Source organism: Lissotriton helveticus, chromosome 3_1 (genome assembly GCF_964261635.1).
Source record: "Lissotriton helveticus chromosome 3_1, aLisHel1.1, whole genome shotgun sequence".
NCBI lineage: Eukaryota > Metazoa > Chordata > Amphibia > Caudata > Salamandridae > Lissotriton > Lissotriton helveticus.
The window spans coordinates 365,783,464-365,796,146 of NC_136061.1; the positions used below are offsets into that span (position 1 = coordinate 365,783,464).

The 12,683-nt window shown below is 49.1% G+C and overlaps 1 protein-coding gene across 1 annotated transcript in view; it reads left to right on the plus strand.

Moving 5' to 3' along the window:
- The first annotated feature begins 1,567 nt into the window (after nt 1–1,567).
- SEZ6 (seizure related 6 homolog) overlaps nt 1,568–12,683 on the plus strand; it is a 1,048,734-nt gene continuing 1,037,618 nt past the window's right edge. The window contains exon 1 of the mRNA XM_078680080.1: nt 1,568–1,695. Within this exon, the coding sequence (XP_078536206.1) occupies nt 1,641–1,695 (55 nt within the window). The 5' untranslated portion in view covers nt 1,568–1,640. The remainder of the gene's footprint in view (nt 1,696–12,683) is intronic.

The following is a 12,683-nucleotide window of genomic DNA, read 5'->3' on the forward strand; positions in this document are numbered from 1 at the left end:
TTGTTGTATAACGCTGCTCATATCAATGTAGTGTGTGTCAGTACTTTACATCACGCACACACTTACAGAGACAATGAATCATGCAAGTATGTAAATCAGTCTACAGGGAATGTCACATAAGCCAATGAGGATTACAAGGTGTAGGAATCATAGGTCATCCATTCCGGTGGGTAGTATATTTTAAGAGGGTTTGGTCTGGGGAAACACAACCTTAGGATTTAAAGAGTATTCCTTGGGGGTCAGCTTTACTGATAAAAATGTATATCTGCCCAAACATACTCATTTTAGCAACATTAGAATAATGAAAAGACTAGGGAAGTTCTAACTATATCACAAAACAAAAAAAGCGAAGTTCTAATTATACCATTCATGTTTGTTTGCAGCTCTTTGGTGGCAGTTCATTGTTCACTGCCTTTTGTTAGGATTGTAACTTCTGAAGTAACACAAGGATCTCTGTGACAAAGGCAGTAACCCACTGAGCTATCCACATAAAATACAGTGCGTCTGCATTTAAAAAATACTAACAGACAAACGATTGCTCTAAAGCAGGATCATTAATCACCAACTTTATCTGGGCATTGCCATTTTGTATTTTTTTTTATTGTTGACCAGCATCGGCTATGATGAAATGATAAAAACTGTTTAAATGAAGCACATACGAAGTATGTGTCCTGGTGGGCCTGTGCAGATTTTAAAAAGATTTTTTTTTGTAACACATTCTGTTACCTACTCCATTAGTCATACTTTGTGTCACAGCCTTATGTGATAAGCAGCTGCAGGGGTCAGGGGGTGACTAGGAATAAACAGACCACTTTTCCCCTGCGCTGCATAGAAAAAGAAAATCAATGCAGCAGGACAGTAGGCAAAGGTTACCGGTGTCAAAGAAAGGACTTGTCCCCTTTCACCATGCAGAGATGAAGGGGTGAAAAAAGTAAACAAAGCCTAGTTAACATGTTAATGGTCTTTTAACGACCTGTTAAGTACTTTGGTGTGGCTGCGATAATCTTAAACTGTCTGTGTGTGTGCGCGCCCGGGAAGCTGTCTCCCCGGGCTGACACACACGACCTGTGCGTTGCACGCCTGCCTTCAAGCTCTCACTGCGAGGGCCAAGGCTCCTGTTTGGGTGGGCCAGGCTCATCTTTGGGTGGGCCGGGCCCACCCGGCCCACCCGCTAGAACCGGGCCTGATTGTACGCATCGCTGTTATCAGCGGCGCCTCTCTTCGGGGTTTTACGGCGGCTGCTGTCCCTCCTCCGGTGCTGCTATGCTCCTCGCAGACACTAGGCGCTGTCTCTGGTGCTGAAAGCAGCGCGGCTCTGCTGAGAGCGGCTGAGAGCGGGATCCGCTGCCACTGCCGCCAGCTCCGAGCCCCCGCCCTCGCCACTTCAGCTGATTGCAATCACACAACAGAGCCGCTGCCAGCCCCAGCAAGCTGCCTGCTTCCCCAGCCCAGGGAGGGGCGTCACTCAGCCTCCTGCGGCCCCCTCGGTCCTCCTCTTCGAAGCCCCTGTGGCCCCCCAGTGTGTCTCCTCACCCTGCTCCAGAGCTCTCTCCTGCACAAAGTATTTCGGTGCCAGCCAGCCGGGAGGAGGAGGAGGCTGGATCCGGGTCCACGCGGACGGCCAGGGATCTCCGCGCACCATGTCTGCTGCCTGCCTGCTGCTCGCCGCGCTCCTGCTGCACGCCCGGACGGAAGGTAAGCAGGCACCGGGGGCTCCCCGCGCCTCGCTTTTCAAAGACGCCGCCTGCAAAAGTAACCTTCCACGCTCACCTAGCGTCGTCCCAGTCACTCCTTGACCCCGCCAGCCCCCGACTGCCCCCGGAAGAGGTCACTCCTGGGCTCCTGGGGCCTCCCCTCTCGTACTTCACTTGTCCTGTGACGAGCCTCTCCTCAGCCCCTCACTTGCCCTTTGCGGTCCTTCATACCTTATTTCTGCCCTGTAGCCCTTCTCCTGCCCTCTCAGGAAGTCCCTCATTCAACCCTTTCATGGGGTCCCTCCAGGTCCTTTCCACGCCCTCTGAGGTCCCTCATACGAGCCCCACTGTCCTCCGATAAGGTCCCTCGTGTATTCACGCCGCGCGTTGAGGTCCCTCTTTGAGTTGAGGGCAGTGCCATACCTCCCTTGTCCTCAGGTGAGGGGACTTCTGCTCCGTCCCTGCCCTCTGAGGTCACAGGCTGTCCTTCCTCGGCCCCCGTAGTCTCATGCCCTGTAATTCTGAGGGTCTTCTCGCTCCGTTGTCTCTCCTGTCACTCGTGATCTCTCCACTTTATCACTCTGTCCTCGTACAAGGTCCTCTCGGGTTCCCACCTGTCCTCTCACGAGACCCCTCATAAATCATTCACGTGAGTTCTGAGGTCTCTCCTGGCCACTCTCGTGCACTCCGAGGAAGTTCCTGGTGGGCCGCCTGCAGCTCACTGGTGACGTCTCTCCAGTTTGTTTTCCTGCCTCTTAGTGTGGTGCAGCTCGTGTCGCCCCCTGGCGGGGCCCCTCGGGTACCCGCGCTCTCTCGGATAAGAACTTCCTTGCCCAGTGTTCGAAGCTCTCCTGCCTCTGACGTGCACCTCCCTCTAGGGTGTCCTTTCTAGGGTCTGCCCCTTACCTCTGAGGGTTAGTTAAATCACTCACAGGCCCCCTGCTCTAAGCGCTGTCCCTAGCTCTCTGTTTTCCTTCCCGGCCCCCTGGGGCCCCTCAAGGACCCCCTCTCTCCCAATTCGCCCATTCAGTGATGCTCGCCCTCTATTCCCCATTCTGCCCTCTCCTCCTTGTAATGTTTCCTCCCGCCATGCCCTCGCTAGACTCTCGAATTGTCCTGCACAGTTGGCACCGCCTTGGTGCCTCACATACCCCCTATATTATGAAGGGCCCGTCTTGCCCTGGTTGGGGGTGGGGCCTCGGATACTCCTGCACCGTGGCCCCACCCAGTACTGGCCCCACCTGTGTGCCCTCCAGTGTCTTCCTGATTACTCCCTTTCCCCTCACGTGTCTCTCGGATACTCCCGCACAGTCGGTCCTCACTGAAGCACTTCAACCCCCACCCCTCCCTCACCCGAATCGTTTGGTACTGCTCCCATCTTAATGAGCATTTAACAAAGTGAACTCTTTTTTTTCTTTTGCTTTTAATTCCTCCCTGGTTTAATCACTCTCTCGGGCCCCGAAAGCTCCTTGACGGATGCTTTTCAATAACTCGCCTTCATGTTAAACCGAAAAATTGGATTCCAATGGCGGGATCCGTGCTTGACAGATCCCTCTGTTCTGGGAGCGGAGTGCCTGGGGTCTCCCATAATTACTCCTTTCCGATAATCTCATTTTGTTGCAAATAGAAATGGCATTTAATCATTCTCTCTCCCCGAATAATAGAATTTTTATGCTGCAATTTGTTCCGACAATGAGCCGCGTTTTCGAGCGCTGCGCTCATGAAGTGAGGTTAATGGCAAATGGTGTGGCACCCGCTGAGGGGTAACTACGAGCCTAACCGGTGCTCTGGGGGTGTGTGGAAGCCCCTTAGCCGCCCACCCCCAAGATCAGTCCTGGGGAGGCAGAGCGGTGGGCCGTACACTGGGGTCACGCCTAGTCGAAGAAGTCTCTCCCCACCTGAACAGGTCAAAGTTTTGGCGGGAGTTTCAGAGTGTCCTGTGATGAAGCGTGTGCTGAGAGGAGATGTTTCAATCACTCCTATAAATACCTAAATACCCCTCTGCCCGAGGAATGTATTATTTGCCTCGTGCGACCTGAAGTGGCATGCTTGTTATTTTCTGAAGACAGTTCACGACCTTTCGGCTGCCCAGAGACTCCTCGAGACATGCCTACACTTTTCTAGCCCTTTAATACACCCCCTGACAAGCAGACGCAGTTTAGATTACAGATCTAAAGCGCTGGGAGAAAATGCGATTTTACCAAGATCACACAATTTGTTTAAGCGGGAAAGCTGGGATTAAAGGTCAGATCCTTAGATGTCATCATATATAGCATAAGCAGTGGATTTCCTATGTTTCTCCCCACTTGTTATATTTTGATTGATCGTGTTTTCCTAAAATATGAATCTCCAAAATGAATCTCGGTTGCCGAATATTGTCCAAGCACGGAACCCTGAGAAGCAGGTCAAGTTTAGCCAGCGAGAAAAAGCACTGAACCGCCTGGAAGGGTCCATGTTACAACTCCCAGACATACAACCCGAGGAAGACTAAACATTAGAGAATTCAAAGACATATTAGCGTGTTATCACTGACAGAGCAGAGAAAGTATCAGATTTAAAATTCCCGATATAAAAGTGATGTCTAATACAGAACCCAGATCCCAACAGAGAGTTATAAGTCTGTATTCTGTGGACGGGGACCTAGTGTGAGACTGAGAATCTGTGTTCAGAAGGGGGGAAGAGGTTTTTCTTGTAAATTCCAGATTGATTCCATACTTAGTGCCTTTGGTATTTTTTTGTATTTTCACCCAGGCAGGTACAGTATGGATATGAGCATTTTTTTTAATTCTACATATGCCAATCAAAGTCTATACATGTCGGAATTGCGGGGTGGGATTTCAGAGTCCGGGCAGGCAGATTTACCGGGATGCTGCACATTTTTACAGATTTTAGTGTTTTTGGAACACTTGTGCCTGTTTGACAATAGGAATTTTCAGAAATACAGGAGAAAACTACAAAGTCCACCATTATTGGATCACCCAAAATGTGTTAGCTTCGGGAGTGCAAATCTTATCCAGAATCTGCCTATTTGGCAATAAGGCGAGTTTCGTTCCCTCGGTGCACTCGTGATGCAATGAGTGGCGGGTGCCTCCTGAGAGTGTAGACGAGCGCACTGCCATGCTAGTGCTTCTGAGATCAGAACTAGACATCCAGGCGCTATAGGCGGCCTCTAGAACCACCCAAGCATGTCCTGCCCCTCTGGTGTGGATTGGGGCTCACATGGAGACTTGCTGTCTAGGTAGCCAGTTGCGACTATCAGCCTCTTCCTCCTTAGAGAGTCATTTATTGTGGTGGGTGATCCAGCCCCCCATCCCCCCACCTGCTACTCCCACCTCCGCTCTACTGCACTATTTGCACTGCCCCCACCTCCCTTTACAGAATGTTCAATATCCTTCACCTACACTACCCACCAATGCACATACCGCGATGAATATTTGAATGTATCTGTATTTACTCCTAATGTACCTTAAGTCGTTGTTGCCTATTCAGTTTTCCTCCTTTACCTCGTCACTTACTGTCGCTGTGTGTCTGTATTTACTCTCAATGTATCTCAAGCATATGCTGCGGGTGCTGACACTGTGGAGCGCTCTGATGTCCTCGAGCGAAGTGTGCGCTGTATAAAGCTCAATAAATAAATAAACCGCAGTCTGTAATCTAACCTGTAACCATGACTTGGGACGTAAACCTGATGTTGCATCCATTTTACACTCTGTGTACTGAGGTAACGTTCTGTTCCTGCACTCTCTGTACATTGCTTTAACATTCTTTAAGATTGCGTCTTTGGGGTTGAAAAAATGAAAGAAAGAGATGTCAGAAAGTTGTATAAATACCTCCAGTGGAGAGGAACGGTTTCCTAAGAGAAGCTCGCGCTGGCCCAAGGTCCATGAAGACACAGCAGCCGGCCACGCGTCACTTCATGCACTAACACCCATACGACCCGGGGTACATATTTGTGGAACCCAGTGTCTCACTTCCGGCCCCCTCCTAGGGGCATCCTTGCGTGGAGTGAGCGCTACCTCAGGTGTGTTTTAAGTGTTATAGCGCCTGTGACGTTAGAGCTCCCGATTCCACAACCACACATTTGCCTTTTGAGAAACAAATCCACTGTACGTGTTTTGTCCCTTCGGGGGCGGTTATTCGCAATTAGTGACTGCATTGAAAGCAGGTTTATCAGTGCTTACTGCGCCCTTGTTCTTGTGCCACGGTTTCTCATCTGTCACCTGTCCTCCTCCCTGACCTTTGACATGGCGCTTTGACCTCCCTGTTAATTAAATATAATAACTGCCTGACAGACAGTGGATCAAACGTATTTACATCAGCTTTGCTGAAAATTGACTGTATTCTTAGAATTATGTTATCAGGATGTGTCACAGAGGTCGCGAGGAGATAATGAGCACGAAGGCTGCCAATGACTGGAGCCGAAGAAAGGATCCCTGGCCCTGAATTGAAAGTGGCAGCGAGTGATGAGGAAGGCACTGTATGTGGTGAGCAAGGCCCGGCATGCAAAGAGGAGGGCACTGCATGCGATGGGGCATGCCCTGTATGTGATGGGGGATGTCCTGTATGTGATGGATAATGTCCTGTATGTGATGGGGAATGTCCTGCATGCGATGGGATATGCCCTGTATGTGATGGGGAATGTCCAGTATGTGATGGCAAATGCCCAGAATGTGATGGCGATAGTCTTGTATGTGATGGAAAATGTCCTGTATGTGATGGAAAATGTCCTGTATGGGATGGGGAATGTCCTGCATGCGATGGGATATGCCCTGTATGTGATGGGGAATGTCCAGTATGTGATGGCAAATGCCCAGAATGTGATGGCGATAGTCTTGTATGTGATGGAAAATGTCCTGTAGGTGATGGAAAATGTCCTGTATGTGATGGGGAATGTCCTGCATGCGATGGGATATGCCCTGTATGTGATGGGGAATGTCCAGTATGTGATGGGGGATGTCCTGCATGCGATGGGATATGCCATGTATGTGATGGGGAATGTCCTGCATGCGATGGGATATGCCCTGTATGTGATGGAAAATGTCCTGTATGTGATGGAAAATGTCCTGTATGTGATGGGGAATGTCCCGCATGAGATGGGATATGCCCTGTATGTGATGGGGAATGTCTTGTATGTGATGAGGAATGTCCTGCATGCGATGGGATATGCCCTGTATGTGATGAGGAATGTCCTGCATGCGATGGGATATGCCCTGTATGTGATGGGGAATGCCCTGTATGTGAAGGAAAATGTCCTGTATGTGATGGAAAATGTCCTGTATGTGATGGGGAATGTCCTACATGCAATGGGATATGCCCTGTATGTGATGGGGAATGTCCTGTATGTGATGGGGAATGTCCTGCATGCGATGGGATATGCCCTGTATGTGATGGGGAATGTCCTGCATGCGATGGGATATGCCCTGTATGTGATGGGGAATGTCCTGTACGTGATGGAAAATGTCCTGTATGTGATGGGGAATGTCCTGCATGCGATGGGATATGCCCTGCATGTGATGGGAAATGTCCAGTATGTGATGGCAAATGCCCAGAATGTGATGGCGATAGTCTTGTATGTGATGGAAAATGTCCTGTATGTGATGGAAAATGTCCTGTATGTGATGGGGAATGTCCGCCATGCGGTGGGATATGCCCTGTATGTGATGGGGAATGTCCTGTATGTGATGGGGAATGTCCTGCATGCGATGGGATATGCCCTGTATGTGATGGGGAATGTCCTGTATGTGATGGGGAATGTCCTGCATGCGATGGCATATGCCCTGTATGTGATGGGGAATGTCCTGTATGTGATGGAAAATGTCCTGTATGTGATGGGGCTCTGGCCAAGTTTTTCCGATCGCGCGTGGTAGAATTTTTCTCCCGCGAGGCTCTAGAATATGCACGCGAAATTTGGCATCCCCTAGCGTGATTTTCTAGCATGGGGGTCACCGACGTTCAAGAGTAGTCGCGGTCAGAGGGCTGCCGTTTGAGTAGATTTGCTGCAGCACAAGAAGATTTTCCACTCGAGCTGCAGCAAAATCAGCTGGAATGGCAACGCGCTCTTGCGCAACGCATGGTGCCGTTTGAGCCGGTAGCTCATTTAGCGCTACCAGCACTAAATTGCAGCGAGAGCAGTGCGAGCTGCATATTTTCCACCTGTTGGCGGAATTTTGCGGAATCTTGCAGAGTTTTGCTGTAACTCCATGGAATTCTGCGGAGTGAACCTCCGCGAGTTCCACCTACTCCAAGTAATGTTCTGCATGCAATGGGAAAATGCATAGGATGTGATGAGGAAATACACCGTATGTGTCGATGAATGTCCTGAGGATGGATGAGAAATGCTCAGGAAGTGACGAGGGAATACACTGTATGTGACAAGAAATGTCCGGGGTGAATGGGAAATGCAAAGGAAGTGATAAGGGAATACACTGTAGGCAACGAGGAATGTCCTTGGGGTGTAGGGGTAATGCACAGGAAGCAACAAGGGAATACACTTTATGTGGTAAGGAATGTAGTGTATGTGATGAGGAGTGTTCTGGGCGTGAATGAAGAGTTCGCAGGCCTTGACGTGGAATACTTCGTGGATGCAAAATTCAGGTCGTGATTAGAATCAAATTTACAAATCGCCCAGAAGAAAATAAGAATAATCAGCAATCATGAGGAGCTTAGAAAAGCAGTGAACACCTGGCTGTTTCCTAAAACATAATTCCAACAGGGAGGGCACACCTCATAAGTATTATTCGACCTGTGCGTGCGAATTGCGATTTAGACCCTCATGCAATGTTCCCCTGTGACATGCCCGCTGCAAACCAGTCAATGTGACTCCTTTAAGCACATCTCAGCCAACATTCTTTCAACCATGCATAACAAACAAGGTAGAGACATACTCATCCAACAGGAAACGTGCTGTGGGCCCTTAAGGTTTGAAAAGACTGTGTACAAATGGCATATTGAAACTGTATAATGCATGGGACGTTGGAGGACTCTACGTGTGATGGCCTGGGCATTGGAGGATGTGAGCAGTCAAGGGGCGTGTCAAGTAAACGCACTGCATGTGGGTGGTGACAGCAGTGGATGTGAAAGGAAGCGACCCTTTTGATGGGAAATGCTCCCAGTGATGGAGGACAGCCTGGAATCGATGGTAAAAGGCACCCTGTGATGGGAGAATTGCTGGATCTGGTGAAGAAAGACACGCTATGACGCTATGACGGGGACAGGCCTAGATGCAGTGAGAAAAGGCGTCCTGTAAATGCCTGGGTGTGACGAGGAGAGGCAGCCTGTGTTGGATGAATTCCTGGTTCTGATAAGAAAAGGCACCCTGTGACGGGGGAATGCCTGGGTGTGATGAGAAAAGGCACCCTGTGGCTGGGAATTGTCTGGATGTTATGAGAAAATGCACCCTGTGATGGTAGAAAGCCTGGATATGATGAGAAAGGTCACCCTATGGTGGGAGTATTATTGGATGTGATCAGAAAAGGAAGCTAGTGATGGGGCAATGCCTCGGATTGATGCTGAAATAAAGGATGTGGGTGGGGTGCCTGAGTCTGATGGATACATGCACCATGCCCTCCGTGATGGATTACTGCTTAGTATGATGCTCGAACAAAATCAGTGATGGGAGAAGGCTTGAGGTGTGATGAGCGATGGCCGGGGTTGTGATGGGAAACGATCGTGTGATAGGATAAGCATCGGTTGTGATGCTTGAAGGCACCCTGTGATGAAGGAATGAATGAATACTTTTTTTATTTGTTTCAGTTATTAAAATTTGTACAAAAACATGCACGGTATATCCCTTCAAAACCCTTATTTAGTCTTACTTAAAACTAAGCAAATCTTTTCATTTAGTTAGTATCAAATTAATACAATTAAAAGGAAAAAAGGAAAACCATTACAATGGATATATGATCCACCATTAAACCAACAATTTAAATTTCATCAATGTTGCCTCAGCACAAGGCTTGACTTTCACTTACGAGTCTTTGGAATTGTCAGGCAAATTTTGCTAGCCTTGCCAGTTCCATTGAGATCTCCAAATTAAAAAGAAGTTCCATTGCATCTGAACAAAGACGAGTACTGTACTTTAAAAAAAAAAGGGATTTTATGATAGTGCAGCATGTGTACATCAGATTTGGACAAATACGGACTAAGGGGGTCATTACGATGGCAGACGGATTTCAGTTTGTTCCCCATTGTATTGTACTTGAGACCGCCCGCCTACAAGGCGGCGATCCCATAGGCTAAATTATATTGCGACAGCCACCGTGGCGGTCGCACTGGCCACCTTTTACATTGCGGCAGGTGCTGCTGGCTTCAGCTCCAGCCACAATGTAAAACAGGGAAGTTTTACATATCCCCGTGCTATGTGACAGGCACCATGTGGTGCCTGTCACTTGGTTTAGGGATATGTAGGAGGGAACCATAGGTGCACCCCTACACCCAAAGAAATGTGCCAGGGGGTAAGTGGGGCACTCTACGGGCCCACAATGTCCATCCCCGCCAGTCTTTTCATGACGGGTGAGCTGCCATGGAAAGGCTGGCGGGGTGGAAATCCTAATCCTTACGGCAACGGCAATGCCTGGTAGGCACAGCCATCAATGCAGGGATTGGGAGGCCCTCCGCAGCACCAGTGGGCTCCAGGAGCCCGTCAGATGCGTGGTGGTCAGTTTCACACTGCCATGGAACTGCCAGCCATCGTAATGTGGCGGGCGGGGAATGGCCTTACGATGGCTGTCAGACCGGCAGCCCATCGGTGGCAGTCTCGCCGTCATCGTAACCCCCTAAATGAGCCAAAGTTTTGTCATGTTGGTGGCACAATCTGCAAGAGGTAACCATCGCAAGGGATTTCCATTGGGCACATTTGGAGGAATGCCTGGGTGCGATGGGTAATTGCCCTCCTGTGGTGGGTAAACGCACCCAATGACGGGGGAAGGGTAGAGGTGTGATGGGAGATGGCCCGGTCTGTGGCGTTGGGTTGAAGGCTTGCTGTGTCTGGCTCCCACGAGGCTGGCCACTGGGTCATTCTGTGGCTGCAGCAGGGCAGGCTTCAGAAACACTTCACCCCAGCAATCCCCGCGAATAGGAATGTGCGGGGGTGGGGCCGGGGCCGGGCGTTAATGAGAGCGCTTCCTACGCGGGGGAGGGGGAAGGAAACGAGAACAACCGCCCTGTCCCCAACAAACACATAAATAACAATAAAGGCGTTGTCATTCCGGATAATTGATTGCCCCTGCTTCCAGCTGAGCTTGGCAAGCTGATTATATACATATTGCAAAACAATTCTGCGAGAGGGTGCCAAAAGCATGCTAGGGAAACAAATAAGCCGCCAGCATGAGCCCGCTCTCCTGGAGGTACCTGCATTATTTCTTTTAATCTACTCACTTCCATAATTGCATTTTGGAAATGGTATTTAACAAACAGCCATCATTTCCAGGACACTGTCAGGATAAAAATAGCGGAAGTTACTTCCAGTGCACAAAGAAACAGAGGCGTTTTAATCTGAGCTATTGTCTGCCTGCAGGAGCCGGAGGGGCGTGGGGGAAACAGAACAAGAGCCCCTATACTAGAACCTTACTGATTGCTTCTGACGCTGCCTCTCTCTCATTTTCGTTTTATTCTTTTTCTTATTCTGGTTATGAGCATGGCCTTAGATCGACTAATTTCTTTTTGCTTGCGAAAAATGTGACTATATGTCTGCTGCTCCTCTTCATATTAATTTACACTATGTATATACTGTGTTATTTTCTTAGATCCCCTGATGAAGGGTGACTGTTTTCTGCCCGAAATGCATTGGGATTGCTAAAGCCGTACATTCAGTGAATTGTTCTTGGAACATAAAATCTGGACTATGTGAAATGCTACAGTTATCCAGTTTTTGTTGAATTGAACATAAAGAAACTCAACTTGAAACTCTCCAGTCTATGTGTCATTTTAAGATTCATGCATGTTTCAACTTGTATTACGACTATAAATGTACTAATAACAGAATTGAATCGAATAACTTATGTAGTACACTCATTTTGAGTGACTTGAAGCAGTGTACTGGGCTTGCCAGGTAATTATCTGGCATATTCCTCACACCAGAGGCATTTAAATCTGATCTACTGGCTGCATGCAGGACCCGGAGAGGGGTGCAGGATACAAAACAGATAGCCCTGTACTAGAACCTTTGCAGTGGGTTCTGATGCTGTCCTTTGCACACCAGAGGCATTTAAATCTGAGCCACTGTCTGCCTACATGAGCAGGAGGGGTGTGGGGGATAGGGGACAAGAGCCCCTATACTAGAACCTTACTGATTGCTTCTGACGCTGCCCCTTACACACCAGTGGCATTTAAATCTGAGCTACTGTCTGCATGCAGGAGCCAGAGAGGGGTGCAGGGTGCAGAATAGGTACCCCTGTACTAGAACCCTACTGACAGGTTCTAGTCCGTACATTACCCACCAAAGGCATTTATATCTGAGCCATTAACTGTAGGATGGAGCCGGCGAGGAATGAGGGATACAGAATAGGTACCGGTATTAGAACCATACATATGGATTGTGATGCTGTCCCTTACACACCAGAGGCAATTACATCTGAGCTATTTTCTGCATTATGGGTCAGGAAAGGTGCGGGGAAACAGAGTAGGTGCCTGTGTACCCGAGCCTTATCTATGGGTTCTGCTCCCACCCCTTATATGATAAAGGTATTAGCATATGAGCTGCAGTCTGCATTAGGAGCAGGAGAGGCAGGAGGATACAGAACAAGTACCCACACATTATAACCTCTCTGAGGGATTCTGACCCCACCCCTCGCACACCACGGGCATTTAAATCTGAGCTGCTGCCTGCACTGGGAGCTGGAGAGGCATGGAGGATGCATGAGACGTGCCCATAAACTATACCCTGGCTGAGGAGGTCTTATCTTACCCTTCCCGCACTCGAAGGGTTTGAACATGAGCTGCCCGCTGCATAAGAGATGGGGAGGCAGGGGGGGCACAGAACAGGTACCGATG